Source organism: Oryzias latipes, chromosome 24, assembly GCF_053564925.1.
Source record: "Oryzias latipes strain Hd-rR chromosome 24, Olatipes_Hd-rR_3.1".
NCBI classification, from domain to species: domain Eukaryota; kingdom Metazoa; phylum Chordata; class Actinopteri; order Beloniformes; family Adrianichthyidae; genus Oryzias; species Oryzias latipes.
The window spans coordinates 21445618-21462593 of record NC_136260.1 but is presented as its reverse complement, the minus strand read 5'-3'; the positions used below and the strand labels follow the sequence as shown (position 1 = coordinate 21462593).

At 42.9% G+C, this 16976-nt stretch overlaps 1 protein-coding gene across 1 annotated transcript; it reads right to left on the bottom strand.

The window, feature by feature from the left end:
* Positions 1-6710: 6710 nt before the first annotated feature.
* Positions 6711-16929, bottom strand: ism2b (isthmin 2b). The gene is made up of 6 exons (XM_011491456.4): positions 16263-16929; positions 13220-13471; positions 11838-12153; positions 10073-10210; positions 9912-9980; positions 6711-8391 (listed from the first exon to the last, which is right to left on the bottom strand). The coding sequence occupies exons 1-6, from the start codon at positions 16368-16370 to the stop codon at positions 7874-7876; spliced, it is 1401 nt and encodes a 466-aa protein (XP_011489758.1). The 5' UTR covers positions 16371-16929; the 3' UTR covers positions 6711-7873.
* Between the last annotated feature and the right edge of the window lie 47 nt (positions 16930-16976).

The following is a 16976-nucleotide window of genomic DNA, read 5'->3' as shown; positions in this document are numbered from 1 at the left end:
CACCAACCTGGATTAATTACAAGAAAGCCTATAACTCAATGTCCCACACATGGATCACTGTACAGTGGAGTTCAACATCAACAACACTTAAAGAGTCTTTACAGCAAAGTCAGTGAGATTGAGGAAACTACATTTGAAGCGATGATAAACTGGATGAGTGTCCATCAAATGTGGCATCTGCCAAAGAGATGCTCTGTCCCTATGGTTGTTCTGTATCTGAACCCCCAGTCACCTACATGAATGATATCAAGTTAAACGCTACGCGTGAGCAGGATATTGACTCCCTGATCCACACCATCGGGGTGGTAAATGGTAAAATGGCAAATGGCGTGTATTTACTTAGCGCTTTTCTACCTTCCTCGAAGGCCCAAAGTGCTTTACAGTCCCATTCACGTATTTACACAATGATGGCAGCTCAGCTGCCGAACACTGGCAACAACCTTCCACCGGTGGGGTTAATGTTTTGCCCCAGGACACAAGGTGGTATCAAACCTGCGATCTCCTTCAATCAGAGGTCGACTGCCCCACCGTGCAACCATCTACAATACTACAATACTTTTCTCAAACAACATTAAATGCTTTGTAGATATGAACTATCAAAAGCCAAGTGGAAAATAAATTGTTGCTGGATGACCTGCATTGTATTTGTTAGCTTCCCCCTGCATGCGCCATGATGAATGCACGACGTTAAAACCACGGAAAAAGTGTGAATAAACCACACATGAACACGTAAATCAACGCGAAAGCCAAATCTGGCCCAAAATTTGTGCGTCAGTTTTGTAATTTGAACGTTACATGTGTGCCGTAGACGTAAAATATGTGTAAACTGTGTGTTTTTCAACTAATCAAAAATGTTGAATAGATCAAAACCGAATTCACGTAAAGATGTAAACAAACATTTCGTGCATGTATCACGAAAAGACTGAAAATTCATACGTCGAAAATGTGCAACATGTACATAGTGGCAGTGTAATACAGCCTTAAGGGTAAGTAAAAGTGAAAAAGATTAAAACCAAGCAAATCATTTGGATTTTTTCCATTATTTTAAGTTGCTAGAACCTTCTGAGCAGGTTTATGGTTGGTGCTTTTAAAGTGAACAATTCAGAATACTGTACAAACCAAAACTAAACGTTCTTTTATGTCTTTATCTTCTGGGGATTTCTGAGTTCTAAGGCTTTAAAACTTTAAAAAGTTAGTTCAAAGTCATGTTGTCTTCTTTATCAAAAGCAATCCTCCCATAAAGAATTTTAGCACAGAGGTAACTCCACCAAAAATTGAAATGGGGAGAATATTGCCAACTAGAGCATGAAGTTGTGTAGATTGATGCGTGAAGTACATCAGCCCCCCCATTCAACTGGTGAAGCAGGAACAGCCTCCTGCCTTTTATGCAATTACACTCATTTTCAAGAATAATGGGATGTATGAGTCAGCACAGGATCTCAGATCTTTGTAGGGGGAAATAAACAGCCACGATGGACTAAGTGATGCGGATGGACATTGCCAATCAAATGCATGATTACGTTTATGCATGTAAATACATTGGCTGAACTTAAAGCCGGTTTGGAATGCTAAAACGAGCGGAACAGTTGTGACTAAGTGAGTGTGAAAGCTACATTGGCAAACTCTGGTCCCCTTTTGTGCTATAGATCCGATTCCCATTGGTCCCCATATAAATTAAATATTAACATTAGAAGATCAGTGAAAAAATATGACACAACACTGATAATCTTGTTGTATAAAACATTTAATTAAGAAGAAAAACAAAGCGATGAATCAGGCCATGAATTGCCGTAGTTGTTTCTGCACACACAATCAGATGACTTTTTAACTCCATCAACGATACTTCTGTACCTGCAGCAGGTGTTTTGGTCCACTCCTTCAACAAAAAATGTTCTAAACGTTTCAGAGCTCCTTCAACAAACCAGTGGTCAAAGCTCATAGAAGCCGAGTTGCGTTTTAGCGCATTCTCTGCTCCAGAATGTAGTAACAGTCTTTACTTTTCAACAAACCCTGCACAGATTGAAGACGCCCACCATGCAAAGCAGCTCCAAACCATGACCCAACCACCTCTGTGTTTCACAGAGGGGACAATCTTGTAAGTTTTTGCTTTCTGGAGCTAATAACTCTGGGTCATGACCCAAAGAACAAGGTCCCGAATACAAGCGGCTGAAATGAGCTTCCTTCATAGGGTGGTATGTGCGCTCCCATAGAGATATAGTAAGAAGTTCAAAGTAAATGGTAATGGTAAATGGCGTATACTTATATAGCGCCTTTCTTCCTACAAGGACAAAGTGCTTTACAGTCACGGACCCATTCACCCAGTCACACACACAGTCACTCACACATTCACACAGTGGTGGCGGCTCCGCTGCCAAACACAGGCGCCCGCCTACCACCAGAGGCAAGGTGGGGTTCAGTGTCTTGCCCAAGGACACTTCGACTCATGGGCGTGCAAGGCGGGAGGTGCCCCAGTCATCTGAGGAAGTGCTTCTGGCATGTTGGGCGAAGACCCCAGGGAGGACCGATGACATGCTGGAGAGACGGCACCTCCCAGCTGGCCCGGGAACGCCACACGGTCCCCCCAGGGGTGCTGGAGGAAGTGGGGGGGAGAGGGAAGCATTCCAAGATGAGCGGAAAAAGATGAATAGATGGGTGGGCAAACACCAAATAAAAAGCTATAGAATTAAAGCCACAGAACACTGATCCTTCTTTCTTGGTTTAAATTTCCTAAAATTTTAGAAAAAGAACTGTGGAATTATTATTTCATCCTGTGCACATTTACAGAAAAGAAACTTCTAAAATGTATGGTTGAATCTTCCAAATTTACAGACAAAATGCAAAATACACTGATCTGAGAAGAGATTAAAAACTCAGGGTAAAACTGAAAATAAAGGTCCAAAAGTTGAAGTACTTACTTGTTGTCACCAGCAGGTGAGGATATTTCCAATGTTTCCTTTAAGCATTTGAGAGACCAGTTGCACAAAGGTTTTGTAAATCATAATGGAATGACATCCAAAATGGGTTTGATGAGGATTTTCAGATCCAGGAGAAAATTCTCACCCAGTGTGTTCTCCTTAAACCGGCTGCTTTGGAAACGTCATACTACCTTTTGATCACATTGTCTGCAATCACCTTCAGGGTTGTCTGCATTCTTACCTGGAAAAGAGCAATCACATTTTTGGTTTGGCTCTGCACACAGAGCCAAACCTGCAGGCTAGGGGCTGTTTGATGCCCTTATGTCTGGCTGGCTGCCGCTGCAGGACCCCCAAAACCTGTTGGCCCCTCTCATGGCCAAAGGTATTCATTTGATCATTTTATCAGTGATCCCCCAGCAAACAGGAGTAAACAGACACATGTTTGTAAAGCCTGGTTTATCCAAAGAATGTGAGTCATCCAGAGGAAATTGATGTCCAGTGGACGAATATTGTCCTGTTTTTTTTAATCATCTTTGATCATCGACTGAGTGAGGAGTGTTCTAGTAAATCTTGAGGTTGCATGCGCTGAAAAATGTTTACACAAAAGGCAACAATGCGTTCAATCATATTTAACCGCATGTTTTCTTTTGCATGAATAGATTAAAATCTCGACATAAAAAGCTTTCTTAAAAGTTGCCAAAAAGTGACTGACATCCATGTGGTTCAAGTATATTTTATGATTTCATGGTGTGCTTAGAATATATCTAAGGAGTAGGACTACCGCTGTTTTTAGAGGATTTAGGGGACATCCTGGACAGGTTGCCAGTCTGTTGCAGGGCCACATATAATTACTACAGACCATATCAGACCAGGACAGCTAAGATACTTTAGAAAAATGGGTAACCTTGCAAGGTCAGAAACAAGAGGTTAAGCCAGTATTTTGCGTTAACCCTTGTGCTATCCTAGGCACTTTAACATTGGGAGTGGGGTCATCTAGACCCACTAGACAGTGCGCTGAACCTTTTTTCTTCAATGATTAGTGATCTTCACTGGTGTCCATGGATTACATGAAATCCTCTCCACCTTTATCCACCTTTGTCATGGTAGGGAGAACACGTCAATGGTCATCATGTGCAATATACGATACAATACAACACAGATTAAATTTCTGGTGGAAACACGCAGAAACATAAATAGGAATGAAAAGACACAAACATAAAATTAGAAAAAAAAAGGAACAATATTTACAATATAAACTAATGATGATAATAGCACTATGACTCTCAAATAAGGTAGTGCAATTGGCAGCAGATGTCAGTGTGCAACTGAAGAAATGAGTCTCTGTCATGAAGAAAAGCTTTGGATGTGATGATTATTCCATATCGGTTACCGTCACTGTTTACTGAAATCATGAATGAACGTTTTCTGAAGATAATCAATCATTAAAAAGCTCTTGATATTGTTACATGAAAGAATGATCATAGCCGGATTACAAAACTTTGTAAAAATATAAAATGAATTATCTCAGTAGGGGTGGGATTATATAAACTCGCTTCTTCCTACTACTTTCTAGCAATAAAACAAGCTCAGCATGTCTTTAGTTAACGACCACTATATTTAATTAAGCAAAAGTGTTTATTTTGTTTTGTTTTCTGTTTTTTTATCTATGAAAATCAATGAATCAATGAATGAATAAATCAATCAATTAAACAATCTTTAGTGGTAAAGATTTTACAGCATGTAGCTGGACTCAGTTGACTATGAAGAGGCTGGAAACTGTCTGAGAATTGTCTTGTCTGTTGTGGACGCTTGATTCGTTTGTTCTGTTGTTTTGTGTTTGCTGGTCTCAGCGGTTCACACGATGAGTCAACTTAAAATGAAACCACTGAAACTGAAAAACTGTCAGGCTGGGTTTTGATCAATTGGAACCCCCTCTTATTTTTGTACTTTATTTCATTGTTGTCGTCTTTGGTGGTGTATAGTAAGGACAGACCTTATAAGAACCTTGGTGGCCTTTATTCATTTTCCCACATAGGAACCTCTTTGTTTTTCCCTCCTGGAAGGCGGCTGCGTTTGGAGATTAGTCTTGTTGATCATCCCAGAACAAGGCCTTCCTCTGTGTCAAGCTGGCGAAGGTATGGGTTAACTCAAGCTCTGCATAATCCATACGGTTCTCAGATCGTCTGGCATTCTTCTCCAGGTTGAGCGGCAAAAGCATGCGTGTGGATGTGCAGACACGCACATGTGGGTCAGCGTTCACTGAGCCCCTGTCAGTCATTGTGAATGTAGACGTGTTTGTATGGCGGTGCTCTGCTCACATGCGATCTCCATGGGGGGTTGGAGTAACGGGAGTAGCCAGGTCCTCAAAGGGCCGTGCTGTGTGCGGGGTCAACCAGCCACAGAACACCCAGAGGAAATCTCATTTTCCTGCCAGCCTACAAAAGTAAACAAATCTTTAACCGCTGAGGGCTGGCACCGGGTCTGGGCCAGCGGCGCCATGTCTGAACGAATGAAACATCTACCAGGCTGAAGCCGAGGGCGCCTGACAAAAAGACTTGGACCATAAATCAGACCTGTCACTTTTCTTTTGTAAAATAATTCCCACCAAGGAAAAGTAAAAGGATTCTGGTGGCGTTGGACCCGAGCGTGACCACATCACACTGCCTCTGTGGCGGCGCGCACACGCCCTTGATAAGCTGCGAAGACAATTCCTCGCATTTCCAAACTGCATCTGCCCTTCATTCAGACAACATCTCATGGTCACCACCCGCCTCTTTCATGTTCCCCTCTGTTTCTTCAGCTTTCCCTGTCCCGGTTTTCTCCTCTGTCCACACATCTGCGGTAATTTATCTGTTATTCTGCAACAGCAATGTGGTCAGCATGTGTCTGGCTTCCCTCCACGCAGTTCTCATCTGGAAACCCGCCTATCACCCTTTTTTAGCCAATGAAACTCTTTTTTTGTTGTTGATGGACTCCCAAAATATTTCATCTTCAAGGTAACAGTGAACATCAGAAGAGCAGACTTCATAAACAAAAATATGTGAAGGGGTGGTTTGGACTGCCTAAGCCTAGTGGATTTGAGTTACTCTGACCTCTGAACCTTTAAATCCCAGTTATTAAATCCTTTGTAGGCGCAATAGATCAACCCTGAAACCAATCATCGCTGAAACTGGAGGAATAAGAGCCTTAAGAGGTAATGTCGCTTGGCTTTTTTTCCCCCTATTTATAGCTGAAACTGCAAAAATACACATTCTATGGCAAAGTTTGTTCCCATCACCAATCTCCACCAAAAATGCCTGCAACATACTGTGAGTCCTGAAGCATGCAGAGCTGTGGGCTGAGTGTTTATCCAGAAAATACCTGCACAACGCTCAGTTTTTAACGGCGCACACACAAAGTGAACCTGTAAAGCAAACCATGCACCCTTCAAAACCTGAGAGAAGCCATGCCCTAATTGAATCCCGTCATCGCCGGGCTCGGGATCTGTCGGACGTGGAAATTCGAGCTTATGGCTTTTATGGCGTTCTCATTAATTCTCACTGGGCGGGCACTAACTCACAAAACCACAGAAAGGTTTGTACAGATAACTAACTTCAGGACTATCCAGGGCCTTCCTTTATTGGTTCGAGGTGATGATCAAAGCACTTTCCGAAGAATTTAAATATTTAAACGGGCATTTCGACCGGAAAATCCTCTTTTTTTGTCTTTTGCAAGGGAACTTAAATGCAAACACGAGTTGTTTTCACAATTTAACACAACTGCAGCTTCATGTGTTGAAAAAGGACAAAGCAAGAAGAGAGTTAATGAATGCAATGTTTATATATATATATATATATATATATATGTATTTGTATATTTCTAATTCTTATTACAGATTCAACACAGAATAAAACTATATTTTTGTTGCGTGAAGTTTTCCCTTTGTAAATGGGTGCCTTCATTTTTCAGTCCATTAGTGCACCATGTTAAGTGTCAATTCAAACTTTTAAAAAAAAGAATAACAAATAAATACTGTACAACATTACATATGCAATACGAGTTTCAGAAATCACAAATGTAGCATGCTTCTCTTTATGCACCTTCATGCAACAATGCAGCATTTCCCTTCACAAAACACTTTAGTGGGAAAATAAAGTGCCTTCCTTTATGATCATGGATTCCAAAATAAGCATCTGGAGGCAGAGATCCTAAAAATAAAAATAAAAAGATGGGGGACGAATCCTAAATCCGTCTGTAGCGATCACGCAACATGTGATGCCTCCACCCTCTTTCTACAACATCCTGAAAGATCTTCAGTGGCGAGGTAATAAAAGAAACGACAATTTGTTCCCCTGAGAAGAATGTAACAATGCCACCACTGTAGAACGTCTTCGCTTGGTGGATTTAAAACAGGTTTTTATCTTTCAGATCAAAGGTTTTCCTGATGAAACCAATCTGGATGACAAAACTCTGGACGATCCTATGAGCGGAGCTTCCTCCAGAACCCAGATTGTCTAAGAATTTGAAGGCGACTAAAATGTGCATCCCAGTGAAACATGTAGCAGCTTTATTGATCTTCTGACGTTCTGTTTCTTTTCCTAAAGCCTCAAATGTGTGAGATTTAACTCAAATTCCTGTCATTTTAATCTTAACTTCTGCCTTACATGAGGAAGGAGAAGAAGCCAGTATGTGGACATTCTTACAGGCTCCAAAAGCGCAGCTGACTGTGAAAATAAAGTTTGATGAGATGCCAGACGTGTGAATAAACAAATTTCCTTCATCTTTATTTTTTTCCTCTCTTGTTTTTGTATATTATTGAGGCTGTAAGTTAAAATCTGAACAATCTTTCCAACCCTGCCTTTTTTTTATTGAAAGGTGGCTTGGGGTTATATTTCACAATATCAAGGCAGGCTGTCCCTTCTCAAATTAGGATTGGAGCCTTTGACTCTGAGGATGTTGGTAGTTTTGGCTCTCGTCCCTCAGTACTCCCTGGCTTCTTCCAGTTCATTCATGAAAACATCTTCGTGGGGGTTTTCTTGGCAGTGCAGTCCGTTATTTGGAGGCCGCACGGCATGGAAGCGGCTCCAGTCCCCTTTGCACAGGATCCAGGGCAGCATGTCGACTTTGAAGTGCAGCTCTTGAGAAAACTCCGTGCTGATTAGGTTGGGCGTGCCCGCACCTTTCCCGCGCGTGATCAGCCGCCCGCGGTCATCGTAGCAGCACTGCTGCGCTGCCAGGGTGGACGAGTCGCTGGAGAGCGCGGAGCGGATGCAGTTTCGGGCCGAAGGCTTGTAGACGTCCAGACGCTCCTTAGGGCCGCTGGCATCACGCCAGCGGAAGGGCCGACCGCGGATTTCGTCGTAGACACTGACCACGGTGTACGCCACTTCGAATGGGAAGGAGCAGGGGCAACTGGGAAGCTCGGACATGACCTGATGGAGGTATCTCTGCAGGAAGTCGCTCTTGCAGTTGAGCCACTTTTCACAGCTGTCCACATCTGACGAGAGGAAGCAAAATTGGGTTTGCAGGTATTTTTGCAGTTTCAGCTATAAACTGAGACATCTAAAGACATCTAAAGACAGACCAAGTCAACCCTGGTTATTGACATCTACCTCCCTGCTTGTTTTCCAGCTATCAGTGGAACCGGTTCTTAAAATAATCGCGGCATGGTTGTTGCTCTGTTTCAGAAACGCATGTTTGCCAAAAGAAAATCCAACATATAATAGTATTCTGTAGGCTAAAGGACTACATTTTTTACATTTAACAGCCCAGATTGTAAAGACCGGGGCAAATAGAACGCCGATATTTTGTAACAGCCCAGAGTGTGGACGCTGTTTTGGATTTGTCGCGTAGTAAAACAGGCTTTTCAGAATGGGCGGATCCTAAGGTACTTGGGGCTTGTACCACAAAATCCATGACCTTCTCCGGCTCCACTATATTCCTGCTCTGCTCACTGCTGGTTAATGGGATCAGGCAGGTTCAATCAAACAACCAATCAGAACCTGAAATCACCTTAAACAGGTCATCTGCAGCGAGTGGAGCAAGTTTGTCTCAGAGGACCAAAAGTTCCTTTGCCCAAATGTTCCCGCATTTCCTTGGATCATATGATCTTGTGCTACACTGCAGAAACACTTGCAAGTCAGAAAATAAGTAAAACAAGATTCAGTTTTTGTTGTGTAATCTGTTCTTCAAGCAGACATCTGGATGAAGCTGCTTTGAAATATTTTGGATTCAAGTTCCTTCTTCAGAAAATTATGTAAAACTTTTCTGATTATTTTTTTCCTAAAACCCAACAGAATGCCAAAAGAAGATTAAATGATTTCATGCAGAAAATATAATAATTGTTGTGTTTTTTAAACTTTGCTGGATGTATGTTTGCAACCTTCTTAAATAATCTTATTCGAACTACAACAACAATCATGTTGTAGCCAAACTTTGGCTTAAAAACAGCAAATGTTATGATATTTAAGACTTGAACTCAAAGGCAAAGACTAGGAGTTTTCGGTTTTGTGAACTGTAGAATAGAAAATAAATTTTATTGATCCCACTTGTTGGATATTGATAAGTTACCAAACCCCTATAGATAAACTATGTTTATTTGTCTAACTTTAGTTCTTACTTTTTTGTCAGATTGCAACGGTACAGTCTTTGCCCAGCAGTAACCGGGACAGGCTCCGATGACCCCATGACCCCAAAAGGGGTATAGCGGGTTAAAAAAAAAAAAAGGATGGATAGATGGATTTGCAGTGCAGACGCAGCAAATGCCTAATATTCATGCCCCCAATGGTTGTTTTACTTTACTGACATTAACATGAAATGCGTATTTAACTAGTGTAGAGATTTTAATTTGACTTGGCTTTGTGGATAAAGAGTCAAAGACTTGTTATTTTCTTTGTGTCATCTTGCTGAAAAATGTTGAAGTCCGTTTAAAGACCCACTCTGATGAAAATGGTGTTTTTGTTTTTGATTTGGGTAAAATAGGTAAGACAAAACATCTTTATTTAAGCCAAACTCTACCTGTTCCAAAAGGCTCTGTGCCGTTCTCCATCTCGAAAGGAAAAGGTTCCACAACGGCGTTGACATCGCCTGAAAGAGAGAACGCCTTGAATCAGCTGGAAACTCTATTTTACTCTTTCTTCTCTTAGTCTTCATCTTCAAAAGGGAACGCATCGTCTCACCTGGACAGGGGTCCAGGTCACACTGGGAAGCTTCGGTCAGAGTGCAGGAGTAACCGCAGGACTTGGTCCTCTTCTTCTCACCGTGTCCACAAGTCACTGAGCAGGGAGACCAGGGAGTCCACTCATCCGAGTCCTTCTCTGCACCACAGAAAGCAGATTTAATTATTCTAAGTCATTACAGGAATCATCACCCTAACCGGCATTTCCAAAAAAAAGGGAAATGCTGGAAAATAAAACGTGTGAGCGTCTCATCCAGTAAAGCCGTCATGATGCCAGTTTTCACCATCATGACCCGCATTCTTTCCAAGCGGGCTTCAATACAATTAAAGGGGGAGAGGAGCTGTGCTATGACTGGCTGCCTCCATCCTATATACTTGTGGTGCTAATAACACTGAGAAGAAGTCATCGCTGATTAAAGGCGAGGTGGATGCAGAAATACCAGTCTGGGTGGAGTCGACACCCAGTTTTCTTTTGTGGGCTGTGCCAGCAGGCCGAGGCCGTAAGAGCGCCAGCTCCCAGGAGAGACCTAATTACAGAAGATGCTAAGAAATGCATCCTTTATTTACATCCACCAGATCTTTAGATGGTAGTGGAGCTATGGGGATTGTCGCTGTCAATTGCTTCACTGCAGGCTATTTGAGATTTAAAATCTTGGTTTTAGACATTCAAAATGTTCTCTTTGCTCTACACCTTTTCAAGCCTGTCTCAAAATCAGCACAGTTGAGATTTTCCTTTGTCTCATTAAGAGCTACAAATGAGGAAATTGACCATTGAAAAATTTGATTTAAGACTCAAGAAAACTCAATTTTTTTTTTGGTAAAAGGTGTTATTTTAAACTTCAATTTCATTATGTTGGAAACCAAAAAGTAGATTTATATTCTAAGAACAAGTGGTATTTTAGATTTTATGAGGATTTATCAAGATTGACCACATTTTGTCCTAAAATCAGTCATTTACATTTATTACACTATTTTTTTTTCTAACTTTTTCCAAAATAAGATACAATGGGCCCATAAATACTAAAAAAAAGCATGTCATTTGCTTAGAAGTGGAAAAAAATACTTATTATTGGGCTGTTTAAAATTCAATTTGAAGTTGTTCTACCAAACAGTTCAAATCTGTTTTTTTCCCCACTTTTATTTTTTATAATACAATATGGTGTAAAGTAAAAATGGACAAATGATAGTCCTACTTTATAGTGATTTTCTTCTTAAAAGTCTTTTTCCAGAGACTTATCTGAAGGATTCTCTTCCTTTGTCTTTTCTGACACTGACCCTAGACACCTCTTTTCTCTCATCGTTTACTATTTTTATCACTGAATAAGTTGTCTGTCCAACATGAGACACAACACAAGGTCTGCAGAGCCCCTCAAAGCCCCCCGACATTCTTGAACTGCCCTGAAAGGCTGAGCCGCGGAGGGTTGAGAGGGCTGACGGGGTCCCGGGGAAGGATGAAAGAGGCGGTCAAATGGCCCCCTGCCATTCAGTGTTCCCATTCTGCCCTCTAATTGTTGGCGAGCAGAGGGATGTTTTGTCCCGGGAAACACGCTGCCATTAGCGAGCGCATCTTCAAAAGGTCAAACTCTGCTGCCAGGATCGACTTCAAAGGAGCTTGCGGTCGAGTGCTCGTACTGCCTTGCTCGCTGGCTCAGAGTGACTGACTGCAAAGACAACCTCCATGCCGCTCAGTTCCCCCTGCCTTCCCCATCGACATCCCCATCTGATTCATCGCATTTTGCAGGGATGTTTCAAATGAAGGCGCTCACCGTAGTAGCTCTGCACTGGATCCCAGCCTTCGTTCCAGTGAGCATCCCAGTCTCCACCCACCCCACTGGGTAAGGGCTCCTCACTGCCATAATCTATGGAGTAATCCTCCTCGCCGTCTTCTTCCCCGGTTGCCTCCGAGCGGCTGCTGGTGTCCTCGTTGGAATCGGTGTAACTCCAAAAGAGCGGCCAGAAGAGCTTCTGACCTCCGATCCAATCGACGGTGGATGACGGGGAGGAGGGAGGCAGCCAGTCTTTGTCATTGGCCAGGTCCATCTCCACCTCCATCTGGGGGTCATCCACCACCTCTATGCTTACCTGCGTGGAACATTTCAATTCAAGTCAAATTGATTCCCAATTCAAATGAATGTCTGTTTGGTTATGAAAAAACATGTTTGCACAAATAGGAACTTCAACTGAAAATTTGATTTAAAACATTGTGAATTTTAAATTCATAAAATCGGTTTGATTTCAATAAATCTTTGTTAGTAGTCCCCAGTTACTGGAATGGATGCCTTTTAAGTTCTAAAGTTCTGTTTTTGATCTTCATGACTTCTGTTTTGTTTATTTTGTTAACATTTGGAATTAACATTCTGTTCTATTCCATTCTCCCATCCGTGCATTTTCCATGGCAGAGAGGGAGGAAGCTGGAGTGTCTGGAACAACGTTCACGACAAGAACATCTGTTCTACTCAATTCATTATATTTTAAATCTCAGCTCTACAAGAGTCTGAAATCTTTCAGGAAATCCAAACAGTACCAGATCTACTTTCTTTAGTTCTGCGCTCAAGCAGCTTCATCACCACACAGACTTTCTTCAACCACAACAAGGTGAGCGGACGGGAGCATCCAGTCAATCAAGCGATCCTCCCGCATCCAGAACACGAATCTCCTGGTTAACAACATCTCATTACCTCAGCGCGACTCATCCTACATGCCACAGTGGTTCCGCTGATGGAACGCCGCGGGAATCAAACGTACCTGTCTGTTTGAACGGCGGCAGATGGCCTCTAACGAGTCCACCCCCTGGCATCTTTCAATCAGAGCAGATCACAGCGGGACTACCTGCTCCAGGAAGCCTCAACAGAGTTTTAATCATCCTGACATGATGTCTGTGCGTGATCTCCATGTAGACTTTAATTATTATGTTCTTCTAACCACATCCTGATTACACTGACCAGAGCTGCAGGGAACACCAGTCTTTAAATACGTTCAGTTTTTGGATGCTTGGAGCCAAATGACAAAAGAAAAAAGGAAAAAAATTGTTCCATCACTTGTTTACCTTAAAAAGCCAACTTTGTCTCCATGACAACACAAAAAGATGAGAACGTTCGTCACAACGCAAAGACAGGGTCCAATCATACTATTTTCACATTTAAAATACCTGTATGTTGGGGTTCTGCAGGCTTATGTCCGCATTAGCGAGGTCCGGGAAGTTGTTTATGTCGAAGACGAAGGGGTTGGCGTCCTCCTCGGGTTGGGGCTGAGGAAGAACGCTGACGGAGCGGTGCTGTGGGTGGGACCACCTTCTCTGCTGGCCGTGAGGCTCAGGATCAAGACTCTGAACCTGGTTCTGCTGCTCCAAAGCCTCCGGTCCCAACTGGACATCGCCACCATGAAGGGAGTGGCTGTGAGCCTAATCAGGAAACATGGAGATTCAGTGTTTTATTGAAATATAACATAAAATGAAGAATAAATAGCCGTCTTTCTCTCCAGCGTGATTTCATTTCTGTGTTTTGTTCATGCCAAGTGTTCTGAATTTTAAAGATAGTGAGTCTTGAAATGGACAATATGGAGAGGAGCTGTTTTATTTAAACAATATACAAGAAAGGTTTGTGAAAAAAACTCATTTATAGAGGCTTGATATTCAAGAAAACACTGAAAGGTTGAGGTTTAAGCCACGATGAGCTATAAATGCTTAAAAATCATGAATGAGGGAGCACAAAAGAAGCAAAAAACATCAAAAATGTTGGTCTGATAGTAGAATTACTGCATTACTTTAAGTTTGAGAGGCAAATAGGATTCAAATGTTTCCAAAGAAGAAAGAGAGATTACATTGACTGCTTTACATCTCGGGGTTGGGAGATAAAAAAAAAAAAAACCCCGAAGCAAAACTCACTAAGTGATCAACCAGCCCTCATTCTTTTTCTGTCCTGTTAACAAGCATGGCCTCCAGGCATGCGGACAAAGGGGGTCCTGTGCCAAAGAGATCCTCTGTTAGCTTTAATGAGAGGGGCTGGGATGCGGGACCCCTGAGCTGATGGAGGGGTCCGAACCTGCTGCCACAGTCTTCAGCTAGACTCGTCAGGTTTTAGAAAAGATGAAGGAAAAGGAGAAAAAAAAGCCAGTTCGGATGTCAGGTTTTTCTTTTTTTAACCACAATGTCTTTTTAAATAAAGTTTTTTGGTTTTTGTTTTATTGAGGCTTGTCATGGAGCAGCTTTGAGTTTTGTACAGAATAAAATAGCTTATTAACAGTCGGTGACTAATATTTGTTTTAATAGCAGACTATCAAAATATTAATAATGATTAATCAATTATTTTTTAGATCTTTGTTTTAAATTCTATTTAAACCAGCATCAGTAAACAACATTCTATCCATTATTTTTTTTTTTATTTCTGACAGAAACCTGAAGGTAATAAACAGGAGTATTTTTGAAATATTTGGAAAGAGTAAAAAATAAAAATAGCCTCTGCATTTAGTATTTTGTCACATCCTGAAATCTGTGTGAATTCCAACGGATCGACAGAAGTTCCTCTCAGCGTCTGAGCCGGATCCCTGACAGCTGTGCGTGATCTTCCTCTGCCTGCCACCATGCCACCCCTCAGTTATAATAACAAACTTCCACAAAGATGAAAAAGGCCGAGTCCAGAGTCCTGAAAGAAAGAGGCCACATGCTTTTACACCCTCCTCTTCTGGTGTTGCTTCACATCTGGATCCTGTATTCTTTCGCCCTGTATATCACCCCCCCCCCCCCCCCCCAACTCTCTCTGATCCTCCTCTTGGTAGTGGAGCTCCTCTGATCAAAGGCGTGATGGCCGGTGGCATGCAGTGTGTTTAACGAGGAGCCTGCATGGGAGCAGCAGGGTGCCTCCGACTGACCGGCCCTCCCCCCGCCACCATCCTGGGGGGCACGGCGCCCTGCTTCCAAGGGAATAAGAATAACCACACCCGTGTGGAGCTACTGTCGCTGGTGATGGCACACACCACAGCGAGGGTGGATGAGGCCCAAAGGGGGTGCAGGAGGGTCTGAGGTGAAGGGCAAAGACCAGTCGGTGGGATTTGAGGAGGTGGGGGGGTGGGGGGGTGGGGGGCAGGCTGGGAAGGCAGTCCTGATTTATACGCACACAAATATCAAAGCGCCCTGCACTTGGCCGTTTCCAAACCATTACAGAGGAACAATAAACCATGGACGCTCTTTGATGATGATCCACGTCGCTTGCAAATGGAAACGGGACAACAAATGCATGCCTGCTGGAACTGGGGCGAGGCTGTGGACGCTGGGGTGTGCGGTGTGTGTGAGCAGAGAGTAAACAGGGCCAACAGGTCCTGGGTTTTTTGTAGAAAGAGGCCACCGCTACCCTCCTTACTCGCTCTTCGTGGCAGAAGGATGGGGGTGAAGGCAAAAACAGGAAATTCCACATTAACACAGAAAAAAAGAGCCCGTGTAAACAATCAGATGAGTGACACTTGACCTGAGCTCCAGTGTGGGAGATCTGCCTTCTTCTGGTTACATAAGCAGTGTCCTTACTGGGCATCGAACCTTTCCACCCACCAGAAAACTCAACAGGTCACAGGAAAATGCAGTCATCCGCTCCCGAACTTCCAGAGAAGATGGATTACTTTTCTCTCTTTCATTGAATTCCCACTGTTTTCTCTCTGCCACCAGTCAGACGGATGATGAGAGAGAAAGACTCCGGCTGAAGGCGTCCGTGGGAGGCCACACAAGACGAGGAGTTCAAAGGCAAAAGAAGGAACCCCAACGCACACACCATCAGACTTTGATATCCAAATATGTCTGTGTAGCACAAACATTCCCTTTGGACACGCCACACACAGCTTGGCATGTGCATGTAGGGAGTTTGGATTTATGATAGCAGGGTGTATGCCCAGAGATTGCAAACCTTACTATACATGGAGAATTGAGCAGCAGCATGGAAAGTAAAGCATTTGGAGATGTGAAATTATTTATTTTTTTTAAAAAGGTTAAAAGGATCAGATCGAAAACAGGAAAAAGCACCTTTATTTAAGGATTTCCACTATTTTATTATATAAAAGAAAACTTTTATATTTTCTTTTATTGAGTTTGCTTCAAAGTTGAAGATAAGTTGACTAACAAGTGTGACTGAAGCAGGTTTAAGAGTTCAGCTCTTGCAATCAAAGGTAAAAATAAATGAGAAGATAGAAAATGCATGAAGGAAACTTACTTTGTGCGCAATGTTCTTGCGTCTGGTTGGGAATCCTACACCCAGACCGACGAAAAGGATCGACCAAAGCACGAACAGCATTTGAAATCTTGCAGTGCCTTGACGCATGTTTTTCCACCTCCGTGTTCCCCGTAAAGGAAAGTTCTCAGTCTGGAATGTAATGCTTTGAAAGAAGCGCTAAAATTCAGAGCTTTCCTGCTTCTTCAGGACAACCCCGGGTTTTTTTGTCTGTTTTTTCGCACCTTGTGACGATGCGCACCGGCATCAAGAGCTTTTCCGTGCGTTATCCATATCTGGTGCCCGCGCCAGGCGCAATAACCATCAGTCTTTTTGACGAGGTGAGCTCCGCTCTTCTCTTCCCCATAAACCCAGCAGCAGGAAAGGAGCTTTTTAAGCACCAAGGAAGGATCACCTCGTCCGCACCGGCGCGCTCTTCTTCAGCTACTTTGGAACTGACTCACTCGTCGTGGGTGGGTGTTTTCTTCCAACACAATGACATCTGGAGTTCACAGCGTGCCTTTTTTTTTTTTGCTTAATAGGTTAATCCATTATCAAGCTGAAGTTCATTCATCGGTTCTGCAGTACGCGAGCGCGCGTTCTGCCCAGCCGACCGCTTTGCGTAAAACCTGCGCCAAACTTTTACGCACGCAGAGGTTCGGGGTGGGATTGCTCACAGCTGCATCGAGTGTGCGTGAGGGAGGGGGTGGGGGGCTA